The sequence below is a fragment of the Gigantopelta aegis genome, chromosome 13 (assembly GCF_016097555.1).
Source record: "Gigantopelta aegis isolate Gae_Host chromosome 13, Gae_host_genome, whole genome shotgun sequence".
NCBI classification, from domain to species: Eukaryota; Metazoa; Mollusca; class Gastropoda; order Neomphalida; family Peltospiridae; genus Gigantopelta; species Gigantopelta aegis.
In genome coordinates this window covers 41,461,807-41,478,807 of record NC_054711.1, presented here as the reverse complement: position 1 = coordinate 41,478,807, position 17,001 = coordinate 41,461,807, and the positions used below count along the sequence as shown (strand labels likewise).

At 41.9% G+C, this 17,001-nt stretch overlaps 1 protein-coding gene across 1 annotated transcript in view; it reads right to left on the bottom strand.

The window, feature by feature from the left end:
• LOC121387314 (dnaJ homolog subfamily C member 10-like) overlaps positions 1–17,001 on the bottom strand; it is a 62,768-nt gene that overhangs the window by 31,212 nt on the left and 14,555 nt on the right. The window contains exons 5-8 of the mRNA XM_041518337.1: positions 15,946–16,019; positions 2,465–2,659; positions 1,779–1,975; positions 96–324 (exon numbers count right to left, since the gene is read on the bottom strand). Of these exons, the coding sequence (XP_041374271.1) occupies positions 96–324; positions 1,779–1,975; positions 2,465–2,659; positions 15,946–16,019 (695 nt within the window). The remainder of the gene's footprint in view (positions 1–95; positions 325–1,778; positions 1,976–2,464; positions 2,660–15,945; positions 16,020–17,001) is intronic.

Below are 17,001 nucleotides of genomic sequence, written 5' to 3'. Positions count from 1 at the left end.
GCAGTCGTCTCTTCGTCAGTAAATCTTGCTCCAACAGGATGTACTAAGAGGAAGACATGTGGTCCTGGTTCCGATAAACGCATTGCATTTCTCACTTCGTTCGCAATGTCGCTTTCACTTCTCCTAGTATCACAAAAACCGAGGGTATCAACCGCTGTGACGCTCCTGTCGTCGTGTTCCCTTCTGGCCTTGGAACATTTTCTTGCTTGACCTTTAGACGAACAACTGTTCTTAAAGTCATTAGATCCCAATATAGAATTTCCTGTAGTGCTTTTCCCGCTGCCAGGTTTTCCCAACATAACGATCCTGATCTCTTTAAGCGCGCTAGAAAAACAAATTCAAGAGTTTCATTTCACTATTTTACTGAAAGAAAAACTATAAACAAATCCCCACACCGTTCCAACAAACAACAACAACAAAATGAAAACGAACGTAACCACACCAATAGGTATAGGGATTATTGTGCGCACGCCTGTCATGGGCACAGGTGCCGGACTCGGCCGGCTCCTACTTTCAGGACAGGAAAGGGTTGGGGTGGGAGAAGGGACCGCCTGCACTGGTAGGTTTAAGAGCGCACGCAGCAGTCCGACCGGGGTCGTTAGCAGGCGGAGGGTTGGTTTGGGTGCTGTGGGATTTGAATGAACCGTAGGCCGACTCAACATTAAATTCTGTGTATCCACACTCATACTGGACAAACAGCTAACATTTGTGTATCCACACTGATACTGGACAAACAGCTAACATTTGTGTATCCACACTCATACTGGACACACAGCTAACATCTGTGCATCCACACTGATACTGGACAAACAGCTAACATTTGTGTATTCACACTGATACTGGACAAACAGCTAACATCTGTGTATCCACACTGATACTGGACAAACAGCTAACATTTGTGTATTAACACTGATACTGGACAAACAGCTAACATGTGTGTATCCACACTGATACTGGACAAACAGCTAACATTTGTGTATTCACACTCATACTGGACAAACAGCTAACATCTGTGCATCCACACGGATACTGGACAAACAGCTAACATATGTGCATCCACACTGATACTGGACAAACAGCTAACATTTGTGCATCCACACTGATACTGGACAAACAGCTAACATTTGTGTATCCACACTGATACTGGACAAACAGCTAACATTTGTGTATCCACACTGATACTGGACAAACAGCTAACATATGTGTATCCACACTGATACTGGACAAACAGATAACACTGATACTGGACAAACAGCTAACATTTGTGTATCCACACTGATACTGGACAAACAGCTAACATCTGTGTATCCACACTGATACTAGACAAACAGATAACATTTGTGTATCCACACTGATACTGGACAAACAGCTAACATATGTGTATCCACACTGATACTGGACAAACAGCTAACATTTGTGTATTCACACTGATACTGGACAAACAGCTAACATTTGTGTATCCACACTGATACTGGACAAACAGCTAACATTTGTGTATTCACACTCATACTGGACAAACAGCTAACATCTGTGCATCCACACGGATACTGGACAAACAGCTAACATCTGTGCATCCACACTGATACTGGACAAACAGCTAACATTTGTGTATCCACACTGATACTGGACAAACAGCTAACATTTGTGTATCCACACTGATACTGGACAAACAGCTAACATATGTGTATCCACACTGATACTGGACAAACAGATAACACTGATACTGGACAAACAGCTAACATTTGTGTATCCACACTGATACTGGACAAACAGCTAACATATGTGTATCCACACTGATACTGGACAAACAGCTAACATCTGTGTATCCACACTGATACTGGACAAACAGATAACATTTGTGTATCCACACTGATACTGGACAAACAGCTAACATCTGTGTATCCACACTGATACTGGACAAACAGCTAACACTGATACTGGACAAACAGCTAACATTTGTGTATCCACACTGATACTGGACAAACAGCTAACATTTGTGTATCCACATTGATACTGGACAAACAGCTAACATTTGTGCATCCACACTGATACTGGACAAACAGCTAACATTTGTGCATCCACACTGATACTGGACAAACAGCTAACATTTGTGTATCCACACTGACACTGGACAAACAGCTAACATTTGTGCATTCACACTGACACTGGACAAACAGCTAACATTTGTGCATCCACACTGATACTGGACAAATAGCTAACATCTGTGCATCCACACTGATACTGGACAAATAGCTAACATTTGTGTATCCACACTGATACTGGACAAACAGCTAACATTTGTGCATCCACACTGATACTGGACAAACAGCTAACATCTGTGTATCCACACTGATACTGGACAAACAGCTAACATCTGTGCATCCACACTGATACTGGACAAACAGCTAACATCTGTGCATCCACAATGATACTGGACAAACAGTTAACATTTGTGTATCCACACCGTCACTGGACAAACAGCTAACATTTGTGCATCCACAATGATACTGGACAAACAGCTAACATTTGTGTATCCACACTGATACTGGACAAACAGCTGACATTTGTGTATCCACACTGATACTGGACAAACAGCTGACATCTGTGTATCCACACTGATACTGGACAAACAGCTGACATATGTGTATCCACACTGATACTGGACAAACAGCTAACATCTGTGTATCCACACTGATACTGGACAAACAGCTAACATCTGTTTATCCACACTGATACTGGACAAACAGCTAACATCTGTGTATTCACACTGATACTGGACAAACAGCTAACATTTGTGTATCCACACTGATACTGGACAAACAGCTAACACTGATACTGGACAAACAGCTAACATCTGTGTATCCACACTGATACTGGACAAACAGCTAACATTTGTGCATCCACACTGATACTGGACAAACACCTAACATTTGTGCATCCACACTGATACTGGACAAACAGCTAACATTTGTGCATCCACACTGACACTGGACAAACAGCTAACATTTGTGCATCCACACTGACACTGGACAAACAGCTAATATCTGCGCATCCACACTGACAGTGGACAAACAGCTAACATCTGCGCATCCACACTGATACTGGACAAACAGCTAACATCTGTGCATCCACATTGATACTGGACAAACAGTTAACATTTCTGTATCCACACCGTCACTGGACAAACAGCTAACACTGACACTGGACAAACAGCTAACATTTGTGTATCCACGCCGTCACTGGACAAACAGCTAACATTTGTGTATCCACACCGACACTGGACAAACAGCTAACATTTGTGCATCCACACCGACACTGGACAAACAGTAAACATTTGTGCATCCACACCGAGACTGGACAAACAGCTAACATTTGTGCATCCACACTGATACTGGACAAACAGTTAACATTTGTGTATCCACACCGTCACTGGACAAACAGCTAACACTGACACTGGACAAACAGCTAACATTTGTGTATCCACACCGTCACTGGACAAACAGTAAACATTTGTGCATCCACACCGAGACTAGACAAACAGCTAACATTTGTGCATCCACACTGATACTGGACAAACAGTTAACATTTGTGTATCCACACCGTCACTGGACAAACAGCTAACACTGACACTGGACAAACAGCTAACATTTGTGTATCCACACCGTCACTGGACAAACAGCTAACATTTGTGTATCCACACCGACACTGGACAAACAGCTAACATTTGTGCATCCACACCGACACTGGACAAACAGTAAACATTTGTGTATCCACACCGAGACTAGACAAACAGCTAACATTTGTGTATCCACACCGTCACTGGACAAACAGCTAACATTTGTGTATCCACACCGACACTGGACAAACAGCTAACATTTGTGCATCCACACCGACACTGGACAAACAGTAAACATTTGTGCATCCACACCGAGACTGGACAAACAGCTAACATTTGTGTATCCACACCGATACTGGACAAACAGCTAACATTTGTATATCCACACCGACACTGGACAAACAGCCAATGGACAAACAGCTAACATTTGTGCATCCACACCGACACTGGACAAACAGTAAACATTTGTGCATCCACACCGAGACTGGACAAACAGCTAACATTTGTGCATCCACACTGATACTGGACAAACAGTTAACATCTGCGCATCCACACTGACAGTGGACAAACAGCTAACATCTGCGCATCCACACTGATACTGGACAAACAGCTAACATCTGTGCATCCACACTGATACTGGACAAACAGCTAACATCTGTGCATCCACATTGATACTGGACAAACAGTTAACATTTGTGTATCCACACCGTCACTGGACAAACAGCTAATATTTGTGCATCCACACCGACACTGGACAAACAGTAAACATTTGTGCATCCACACCGAGACTGGACAAACAGCTAACATTTGTGCATCCACACTGATACTGGACAAACAGTTAACATTTGTGTATCCACACCGTCACTGGACAAACAGCTAACACTGACACTGGACAAACAGCTAACATTTGTGTATCCACACCGTCACTGGACAAACAGTAAACATTTGTGCATCCACACCGAGACTAGACAAACAGCTAACATTTGTGCATCCACACTGATACTGGACAAACAGTTAACATTTGTGTATCCACACCGTCACTGGACAAACAGCTAACACTGACACTGGACAAACAGCTAACATTTGTGTATCCACACCGTCACTGGACAAACAGCTAACATTTGTGTATCCACACCGACACTGGACAAACAGTAAACATTTGTGTATCCACACCGAGACTAGACAAACAGCTAACATTTGTGTATCCACACCGACACTGGACAAACAGCTAACATTTGTGTATCCACACCGTCACTGGACAAACTGTAAACATTAGTGTATCCACACCGAGACTAGACAAACAGCTAACATTTGTGCATCCACACTGATACTGGACAAACAGTTAACATTTGTGTATCCACACCGTCACTGGACAAACAGCTAACACTGACACTGGACAAACAGCTAACATTTGTGTATCCACACCGTCACTGGACAAACAGCTAACATTTGTGTATCCACACCGACACTGGACAAACAGCTAACATTTGTGCATCCACACCGACACTGGACAAACAGTAAACATTTGTGCATCCACACCGAGACTGGACAAACAGCTAACATTTGTGTATCCACACCGATACTGGACAAACAGCTAACATTTGTATATCCACACCGACACTGGACAAACAGCCAATGGACAAACAGCTAACATTTGTGCATCCACACCGACACTGGACAAACAACTGATGGACAAACAGCTAACATTTGTGTATCCACACCGTCACTGGACAAACAGCCAATGGACAAACAGCTAACATTTGTGCATCCACACTGATACTGGACAAACTGCTAACAATTGTGTATCCACACCAACACTGGACAAATAGCTAACACTGATATTGGACAAACAGCTAAGATTTGTGCATCCACACTGATACTGGACAAACAGCTAACATTTGTGTATCCATACTGATACTGGACAAACAGCTAACATCTGTGTATCCACACTGATACTGGACAAACAGCTAACATTTGTGTATCCACACTGATACTGGACAAACAGCTAACATTTGTGTATCCACACTGATACTGGACAAACAGCTAACATCTGTGTATCCACACTGATACTGGACAAACAGCTAACACTGATACTGGACAAACAGCTAACATTTGTGTATCCATACTGATACTGGACAAACAGCTAACACTGACACTGGACAAACACCAAACTGAGCACACACATTTATATTACTTATATACACATTTTGGCAATGTGTGCTGTAAAACACATTTATATTACTTATATACACATTTTGGCTATGTGTGCTGTAAAACACATTTATATTACTTATATACACATTTTGGCAATGTGTGCTGTAAAACATATGAACGGTGACTAAAATGCAAGTTGCCAAAAGGAATGGGGTAGGACTTTCATGGACACAAAACAACATATAAAAAACAATTTTCGTAAATGTTTCATCTTCATAAGCATGAATATAATATTTTCTCTAACTTTATTTTATTAATCATCGGCTATTGGATGTCAAACATTTGGTAATTTCGATACAGCTCTTTACTGTTATTATACATAAGTTCTTGCCTAAATTATCAACTTTGGAAAACCCGATATGTTACTGATTGGTCTGAAGGGGATAGGCAATTGCCCCACTAGTGCTGGAGCAAAACCTCAAATTCTGTCAAAAATTATACAGATATTCTGTCAAAATGTGCTAACCTTCATCATTCTATCCTGAAAATTAGTTAATCCATGTGAAAATGTGTAGTGATTCGTTTACAACCCTATATAGATGTTTCGTAGTAATGTTAATGTGAATAAATGTTGTTATAATATAATGATTCGGCCATTTTTTTTATTTAATTCGGTAAAAACCCAGCCTGCCCCATTACAAAATTGGGAGCCCGTACGCCTATCCCTACCAAGACTTATATGTCCGTACTGCATAACTTATAATTATTATATATGTGTGTAATTTAACGGTATAAACTTTTATTTTAAAATTAAAATAATAATAATAATAAATAAGATGTAGTAGCCTCCCCCCTTCCCACCCGCCATCGATCTCAGTCGATCAGCCCCTCTCTATAAAACACTACCAATGTTGACTAACATGTCGTGCAGGTAACCGCCAGCCAATCAGAATCAGCCAATAGGATGTTACGTGGATTCATTTTAGACCGACATACCCAGACAATCGGGATTTCCACGAAAGCATGACGTCACCGGGTTTTTGTCAGTGGCTTGAAATAAATGTCATCGATCTTGGTTCCACGAAGAGATCTTAGCGCTAAGATCACCTTAAGGGCGTATGGTTGCTATGTACCTAACCTGATCTTAGCAACACAGGACACAGCACAGTTCTTTTAAGACTACAGTGAGTGAACTGTGGAGAAACTATAAACACAATTAATTTACAAAGTGTTTTCTGTAGTAGTACTGGACATCATACTTGATTATTATTAACCCGGAACACTGACCCTCTCAATGACAACTTGTAAATATCTACATAGTTCACACACTATTTCTCACTCCTGCCAGTGCACCACGACTGATGGCCGTGGTATGTGCTGTCCTGTCTATAAGATGGCGCATATAAAAGATCCCTCGCTACTAATGAAAAACAACTTGTAAATATCTACATAGTTCACACACTATTTCTCACTCCTGCCAGTGCACCACGACTGATGGCCGTGGTATGTGCTACCCTGTCTATAAGATGGCGCATATAAAAGATCCCTCGCTACTAATGAAAAACAACTTGTAAATATCTACATAGTTCACACACTATTTCTCACTCCTGCCAGTGCACCACGACTGGTGGCCGTGGTATGTGCTACCCTGTCTATAAGATGGCGCATATAAAAGATCCCTCGCTACTAATGAAAAACAACTTGTAAATATCTACATAGTTCACACACTATTCTCACTCCTGCCAGTGCACCACGACTGGTGGCCGTGGTATGTGCTGTCCTGTCTATAAGATGGCGCATATAAAAGATCCCTCGCTACTAATGAAAAACAACTTGTAAATATCTACATAGTTCACACACTATTTCTCACTCCTGCCAGTGCACCACGACTGGTGGCCGTGGTATGTGCTGTCCTGTCTATAAGATGGCGCATATAAAAGATCCCTCGCTACTAATGAAAAACAACTTGTAAATATCTACATAGTTCACACACTATTTCTCACTCCTGCCAGTGCACCACGACTGGTGGCCGTGGTATGTGCTGTCCTGTCTATAAGATGGCGCATATAAAAGATCCCTCGCTACTAATGAAAAACAACTTGTAAATATCTACATAGTTCACACACTATTTCTCACTCCTGCCAGTGCACCACGACTGGTGGCCGTGGTATGTGCTGTCCTGTCTATAAGATGGCGCATATAAAAGATCCCTCGCTACTAATGAAAAACAACTTGTAAATATCTACATAGTTCACACACTATTTCTCACTCCTGCCAGTGCACCACGACTGGTGGCCGTGGTATGTGCTGTCCTGTCTATAAGATGGCGCATATAAAAGATCCCTCGCTACTAATGAAAAACAACTTGTAAATATCTACATAGTTCACACACTATTTCTCACTCCTGCCAGTGCACCACGACTGATGGCCGTGGTATGTGCTGTCCTGTCTATAAGATGGCGCATATAAAAGATCCCTCGCTACTAATGAAAAACAACTTGTAAATATCTACATAGTTCACACACTATTTCTCACTCCTGCCAGTGCACCACGACTGGTGGCCGTGGTATGTGCTACCCTGTCTATAAGATGGTGCATATAAAAGATCCCTCGCTACTAATGAAAAACAACTTGTAAATATCTACATAGTTCACACACTATTTCTCACTCCTGCCAGTGCACCACGACTGGTGGCCGTGGTATGTGCTGTCCTGTCTATAAGATGGCGCATATATAAAAGATCCCTCGCTACTAATGAAAAACAACTTGTAAATATCTACATAGTTCACACACTATTTCTCACTCCTGCCAGTGCACCACGACTGATGGCCGTGGTATGTGCTACCCTGTCTATAAGATGGCGCATATAAAAGATCCCTCGCTACTAATGAAAAACAACTTGTAAATATCTACATAGTTCACACACTATTTCTCACTCCTGCCAGTGCACCACGACTGGTGGCCGTGGTATGTGCTACCCTGTCTATAAGATGGCGCATATAAAAGATCCCTCGCTACTAATGAAAAACAACTTGTAAATATCTACATAGTTCACACACTATTTCTCACTCCTGCCAGTGCACCACGACTGGTGGCCGTGGTATGTGCTGTCCTGTCTATAAGATGGCGCATATAAAAGATCCCTCGCTACTAATGAAAAACAACTTGTAAATATCTACATAGTTCACACACTATTTCTCACTCCTGCCAGTGCACCACGACTGGTGGCCGTGGTATGTGCTGTCCTGTCTATAAGATGGCGCATATAAAAGATCCCTCGCTACTAATGAAAAACAACTTGTAAATATCTACATAGTTCACACACTATTTCTCACTCCTGCCAGTGCACCACGACTGGTGGCCGTGGTATGTGCTGTCCTGTCTATAAGATGGCGCATATAAAAGATCCCTCGCTACTAATGAAAAACAACTTGTAAATATCTACATAGTTCACACACTATTTCTCACTCCTGCCAGTGCACCACGACTGGTGGCCGTGGTATGTGCTGTCCTGTCTATAAGATGGCGCATATAAAAGATCCCTCGCTACTAATGAAAAACAACTTGTAAATATCTACATAGTTCACACACTATTTCTCACTCCTGCCAGTGCACCACGACTGGTGGCCGTGGTATGTGCTGTCCTGTCTATAAGATGGCGCATATAAAAGATCCCTCGCTACTAATGAAAAACAACTTGTAAATATCTACATAGTTCACACACTATTTCTCACTCCTGCCAGTGCACCACGACTGGTGGCCGTGGTATGTGCTGTCCTGTCTATAAGATGGCGCATATAAAAGATCCCTCGCTACTAATGAAAAACAACTTGTAAATATCTACATAGTTCACACACTATTTCTCACTCCTGCCAGTGCACCACGACTGGTGGCCGTGGTATGTGCTGTCCTGTCTATAAGATGGCGCATATAAAAGATCCCTCGCTACTAATGAAAAACAACTTGTAAATATCTACATAGTTCACACACTATTTCTCACTCCTGCCAGTGCACCACGACTGGTGGCCGTGGTATGTGCTGTCCTGTCTATAAGATGGCGCATATAAAAGATCCCTCGCTACTAATGAAAAACAACTTGTAAATATCTACATAGTTCACACACTATTTCTCACTCCTGCCAGTGCACCACGACTGGTGGCCGTGGTATGTGCTGTCCTGTCTATAAGATGGCGCATATAAAAGATCCCTCGCTACTAATGAAAAACAACTTGTAAATATCTACATAGTTCACACACTATTTCTCACTCCTGCCAGTGCACCACGACTGGTGGCCGTGGTATGTGCTGTCCTGTCTATAAGATGGCGCATATAAAAGATCCCTCGCTACTAATGAAAAACAACTTGTAAATATCTACATAGTTCACACACTATTTCTCACTCCTGCCAGTGCACCACGACTGGTGGCCGTGGTATGTGCTGTCCTGTCTATAAGATGGCGCATATAAAAGATCCCTCGCTACTAATGAAAAACAACTTGTAAATATCTACATAGTTCACACACTATTTCTCACTCCTGCCAGTGCACCACGACTGGTGGCCGTGGTATGTGCTGTCCTGTCTATAAGATGGCGCATATAAAAGATCCCTCGCTACTAATGAAAAACAACTTGTAAATATCTACATAGTTCACACACTATTTCTCACTCCTGCCAGTGCACCACGACTGGTGGCCGTGGTATGTGCTGTCCTGTGGTATGTGCTACCCTGTCTATAAGATCCCTCGCTACTAATGCTAAACAACTTGTACGAAGGCATCAAGGGCGCTTCTCACAGGAGGATGCACAAACACCACGACTGGTGGAACCAGTATGTGCTACCCTGTCTATAAGATGGTTTACATCTTACCATTGAGCCTTGCTATAAGATGGTGCATATAAAAGATCCCTCGCTACTAATGAAAAACAACTTGTAAATATCTACATAGTTCACACACTATTTCTCACTCCTGCCAGTGCACCACGACTGGTGGCCGTGGTATGTGCTGTCCTGTCTATAAGATGATGCATATAAAAGATCCCTCGCTACTAATGAAAAACAACTTGTAAATATCTACATAGTTCACACACTATTTCTCACTCCTGCCAGTGCACCACGACTGGTGGCCGTGGTATGTGCTGTCCTGTCTATAAGATGGCGCATATAAAAGATCCCTCGCTACTAATGAAAAACAACTTGTAAATATCTACATAGTTCACACACTATTTCTCACTCCTGCCAGTGCACCACGACTGGTGGCCGTGGTATGTGCTACCCTGTCTATAAGATGGCGCATATAAAAGATCCCTCGCTACTAATGAAAAACAACTTGTAAATATCTACATAGTTCACACACTATTTCTCACTCCTGCCAGTGCACCACGACTGGTGGCCGTGGTATGTGCTGTCCTGTCTATAAGATGGCGCATATAAAAGATCCCTCGCTACTAATGAAAAACAACTTGTAAATATCTACATAGTTCACACACTATTTCTCACTCCTGCCAGTGCACCACGACTGGTGGCCGTGGTATGTGCTGTCCTGTCTATAAGATGGTGCATATAAAAGATCCCTCGCTACTAATGAAAAACAACTTGTAAATATCTACATAGTTCACACACTATTTCTCACTCCTGCCAGTGCACCACGACTGATGGCCGTGGTATGTGCTGTCCTGTCTATAAGATGGCGCATATAAAAGATCCCTCGCTACTAATGAAAAACAACTTGTAAATATCTACATAGTTCACACACTATTTCTCACTCCTGCCAGTGCACCACGACTGGTGGCCGTGGTATGTGCTGTCCTGTCTATAAGATGGTGCATATAAAAGATCCCTCGCTACTAATGAAAAACAACTTGTAAATATCTACATAGTTCACACACTATTTCTCACTCCTGCCAGTGCACCACGACTGATGGCCGTGGTATGTGCTGTCCTGTCTATAAGATGGCGTCCTGTCTATAAGATATGCATATAAAAGCATATAAAAGATCTGGTGGCCTCGCTACATATAAAAATGCTACTAATGAAAAACAACTTGTAAATATCTACATAGTTCACACACTATTTCTCACTCCTGCCAGTGCACCACGACTGGTGGCCGTGGTATGTGCTGTCCTGTCTATAAGATGGTGCATATAAAAGATCCCTCGCTACTAATGAAAAACAACTTGTAAATATCTACATAGTTCACACACTATTTCTCACTCCTGCCAGTGCACCACGACTGATGGCCGTGGTATGTGCTGTCCTGTCTATAAGATGGCGCATATAAAAGATCCCTCGCTACTAATGAAAAACAAATGTAGTGGTTTTCCTCTCTAAGACTGACATCCAACAGCCGATGATTAATAAAACAATGTGTTCTAGTGGTGTCGTTAAACAAAGCAAATTTTAACTAAACACGTACAATTAAAAATATAATGGAATTCACCATCTCCGGTTTATATAGGTAGTTTGGCATTTTCACTTCTAAATGTACATAATATTCTAACATCGTTTGTTGACAATTTTACCAAATCATTTTCTAATTGAAATTCCTGCTTGTACATTCTGTTGTTAATATATTTGTACCTTTAAATGAGTCAAATTTATCACTGTTTTTGTAGGCCTACATATTGGCCACATAATTGGCCCCCTAGTGCTGGAGCAAATCCTCAAATTCGATGATAGAGATATTCGGGCAAAATATGCTAACCTATGACCTTTTTCTACCATGTATTTCCATCATTTAACCCCCGAAATTAGTTATAATCCATGTAAAAATGTGTAGTGATTCGTTTACAACCCTATATAGCTGTTTGGTAGTAATTTTAATGTGAATAAATGTTGTTAAAAAAAAATCCGTTTTTCTGGGGCGGCAACACAGGCTACGGCCCTGAATGCTCTACTATATTTGTAAATTATACCAAAGATATACATTAAAAATATCAGAGCCTATTGTTCACAAGAAATTTTGAAAATCTATACAATTTCAAAGCAAAAACTATTCGGCTATCATTATACAAGTTTGATCACGCAATTTTAAGGCGTTCATTACTAGCGTTAGACAATGTGGTGAATCCATTGAAACTGTAACACAGACACACATCTGCAATCTGGCGAATACACGCACAACTTAACTTCATGCAGCTACAAAAACCCGGCCTCGGTGGTGTCGTGGTTAGGCCATCGGTCTACTGCCTGGTAGGTCCTGAGTTCGGATCCCAGTCGAGGAATGGGATTTTTAATTCAGATACCGACTCCAAACCCTGAGTGAGTGCTCCGCATGGCTCAATGGGTAGGTGTAAACCACTTGCACCGACCAGTGATCCATAACTGGTTCAACAAAGGCCATGGTTTGTGCTATCCTGACTGTGGGAAGTGCAAATAAAAGATCCCTTGCTGCCTGTCGTAAAAGTCTAGCCTATGTGGCGACAGCGGGTTTCCTTTAAAACAGTGTCAGAATGACCATATGTTTCACGTCCAATAGCCGATGATAAGATAAAAAAAAAATCAATGTGCTCTAGTGGCGTCGTTAAATAAAACAAACTTTACTTTACTTTTCCTTCCTATATCGACTTCGATATGATCTCCCAGGCTAAAAAGCAAGTAATGTTTCGCCTGCTGCCATTTCGTGTCATCGCTAAGTTAAAGCCACCGCGTAAACAGACGAGTGGTATGCATGGTTATTTGCACACTTTCTGTTAGTTTGTCAAATAAGATACAAGAAAACAATAACAATAACTTTTATTAATAATAGCATATATAAAAAAATTGTATTTAAGTTTATTGCAAAACGACACACTAATGCATTTTTTCAAAGTGTCATTCCGCAATAAAAGTGTCAAATTTCAATAAATGCATTTTTAAATATTATTTCCTGTTCCAACCTACTATTAACATTCCAGTGGGGTTTTTTCAATAATAATGAAAGCAAAACCCCATAAATACAGACATGGAAGTCGGTATATGTTATTTAGGTTACCAGGGTCGGGTCAGTACAAAAAGGGGAGTATCCGTACATAGAGGTCTGTTATAACAATATTAATGGAACTATAGATATATCGTAACCTGTAGGTTACCAGGGTCGGGTCAGTACAAAAAGGGGAGTATCCGTACATAGAGGTCTGTTATAACAATATTAATGGAACTATAGATATATCGTAACCTATAGGTTACCAGGGTCGGGTCAGTACAAAAAAGGGGAGTATACGTACATAGAGGTCTGTTATAACAATATTAATGGAACTATAGATATATCGTGACCTGTAGGTTACCAGGGTCGGGTCAGTACAAAAAGGGGAGTATCCGTACATAGAGGTCTGTTATAACAATATTAATGGAACTATAGATATATCGTAACCTGTAGGTTACCAGGGTCGGGTCAGTACAAAAAGGGGAGTATACGTACATAGAGGTCTGTTATAACAATATTAATGGAACTATAGATATATCGTGACCTGTAGGTTACCAGGCTCGGGTCAGTACAAAAAAGGGGAGTATCCGTACATAGAGGTCTGTTATAACAATATTAATGGAACTATAGATAATCGTACCTGTAGGTTACCAGGGTCGGGTCAGTACAAAAAGGGGAGTATCCGTACATAGTGGTAACCTGTTATGAGTTACCAGGCATATGTCAGTACTCCATGCTGTGGTAACCTGTACGTCAGTTACCAGGCACCGCCGTTATGTCAGTGACTCCATGCTGTGGTAACCTGTACGTGAGTTACCAGGCACCGCCGTTATGTCAGTGACTCCATGCTGTGGTAACCTGTACGTGAGTTACCAGGCACCGCCGTTATGTCAGTGACTCCATGCTGTGGTAACCTGTACGTGAGTTACCAGGCACGGCCGTTATGTCAGTGACTCCATGCTGTGGTAACCCGTACGTCAGTTACCAGGCACCGGCCGTTATGTCAGTGACTCCACGCTGTGGTAACCTGTACGTGAGTTACCAGGCACGGCCGTTATGTCAGTGACTCCATGCTGTGGTAACCTGTACGTGAGTTACCAGGCACGGCCGTTATGTCAGTGACTCCATGCTGTGGTAACCTGTACGTGAGTTACCAGGCACGGCCGTTATGTCAGTGACTCCATGCTGTGGTAACCCGTACGTGAGTTACCAGGCACGGCCGTTATGTCAGTGACTCCACGCTGTGGTAACCCGTACGTCAGTTACCAGGCACGGCCGTTATGCCAGTGACTCCACGCTGTGGTAACCCGTACGTCAGTTACGAGGCACGGCCGTTATGTCAGTGACTCCACGCTGCGGTAACATGTACGTCAGTTACCAGGCACGGCCGTTATGTCAGTGACTCCTTGTTGTGGTAACCTGTACGTCAGTTACCACGCACGGCCGTTATGTCAGTGACTCCATGTACGTAGGGGGCGGGATTTAGCTCAGTCGGTTGAGTGCTTGTTTGAGGTGCTTGCTTTGCAGGATCGAACCACCTCAGTGGATCCGTTAAACCGATTGGTTTTTTCCTGGTCAAAGGCCGTGGTATGTGTTTTCCTGTCTGTGGGAAAGTACATATAAAAGATCCGTTGCTTCATTAACAACATTAAGCCAAGTTGCTAGGACCTTCAGAGTCCATCCATCAACTATTGGACGACTTGTTGAATGTCATCAACAGACCGGGAGTATCCGTGATCGACCTCGACCTGGTCAACGTCCCGTTACGACCCCACGCCAAGATCGGCAGATTCGACAACACCACCTCCGCTGAGCTTGCACAGGCGTTGCAGGAGGAGTGGATGAACATTCCTGTGGCTTATGTGAGATGTTTGTGCCAATCCTTTCCCCGTCGTCTACACGCATGCTCTCGGGCCAATGGTGGACACACTAGATACTGACCTTGATGGGGGGGGGGGGGGGGGGTTAAACTTTTCCATTACGAATGCAACTCGATTACTGGTGATAACTGGCCATGTTTCCATGTGAATGTATCTCATGAATACAAGTCATTAATGTCATATTACATTATCCATCAATTCATTAATAGTTTGTCGTTATTTGCAATGAAAAGTTGTTTTTGCGTTTTCATTGTGTTTCAGTATATATAACGTATACTTGATGCACATACCGTTAGCTGATCACACACTTCACACGTGCTGATTTGAATAAGCTTTAGCTATAGTTTTGGGATTTGTGTGGACCTGGGCTACGTCTACTGGCAAACGGATCCTACCCATATCCGGCATTCATCTGGCAACAGGGGGCAGGGGGAGGGGGTCAACTGTCCCCCTTGTTCTGGAGAAAAACCTGAAATTCGGGAAAACATTATACAGATATTCGGGCAAAGTGTGCTAACCTCTTTTCAACATGTATTTCAATCATTCTACCCTCAAACTTTGTTGTAATCCTTATAAAAATGCGTGGTGATTCGTTTGCAACACTACATGTATATAGCTGTTTGGTAGTAATGCTAATATGAATTAATGTTACGCAGATTCGGGCATTTTCATTTAATTCGGGCAAAAGGCATTGAATATACCCCCCCCCCCCCCCCTTACACAAATGGAAGCCCGTACGCCTATGATCGTGTTCACTAGTTTATCGGTTGAGGAAGGAGAATGAATACCACTTCTTGAAATTTCGTTCCACGAGGAATGCTCTTATGCACAGCAAAGTGTCCCACTGCCCTCACGTTCCTGTTAAAGGGACATTCCTGAGTTTGCTGCAACTTTTAAGATGTTATCGACCAACAGAGACTTTTTAACGATTGTAATTACATATCAAATATAATTTTCTGAATACAATATTAGTGGCTGTATATTAAACGTGTTCCTGATCGTTCTACTATTTGTACTAGTTTAAATTTCATTTTATTTCCTACAATATATTTTTTCGTACGTACGAAATTATTTGAAGACAAAATCCAGTTTGGGCTTCTTATAAATATTAAGACGACCAGAAACACATTGAATATACAGACACTGATATTCTAAACAAGAAAATATATTTAACATGCGAGTTTAATCGTAGGAATATTTTATTTTTCGGAAACATCTTACAATGCAGCAAACTCCCTTAAATAATGTCCCTTAAATAAGCAAGGCAAATACACGTGTGTACAGTTTAGCAGTGATGAGTATTTAACTATAATATGCTCAGTTATATACAAACCATCTTGATTTCATTGTTTATATGCATTACGATGATAACTGACGAAATGCATGTTTTGATAATATTACGTTATATACATTTACAAATGCTATTTTGTTGTGTTATTGTGAGCCACTTG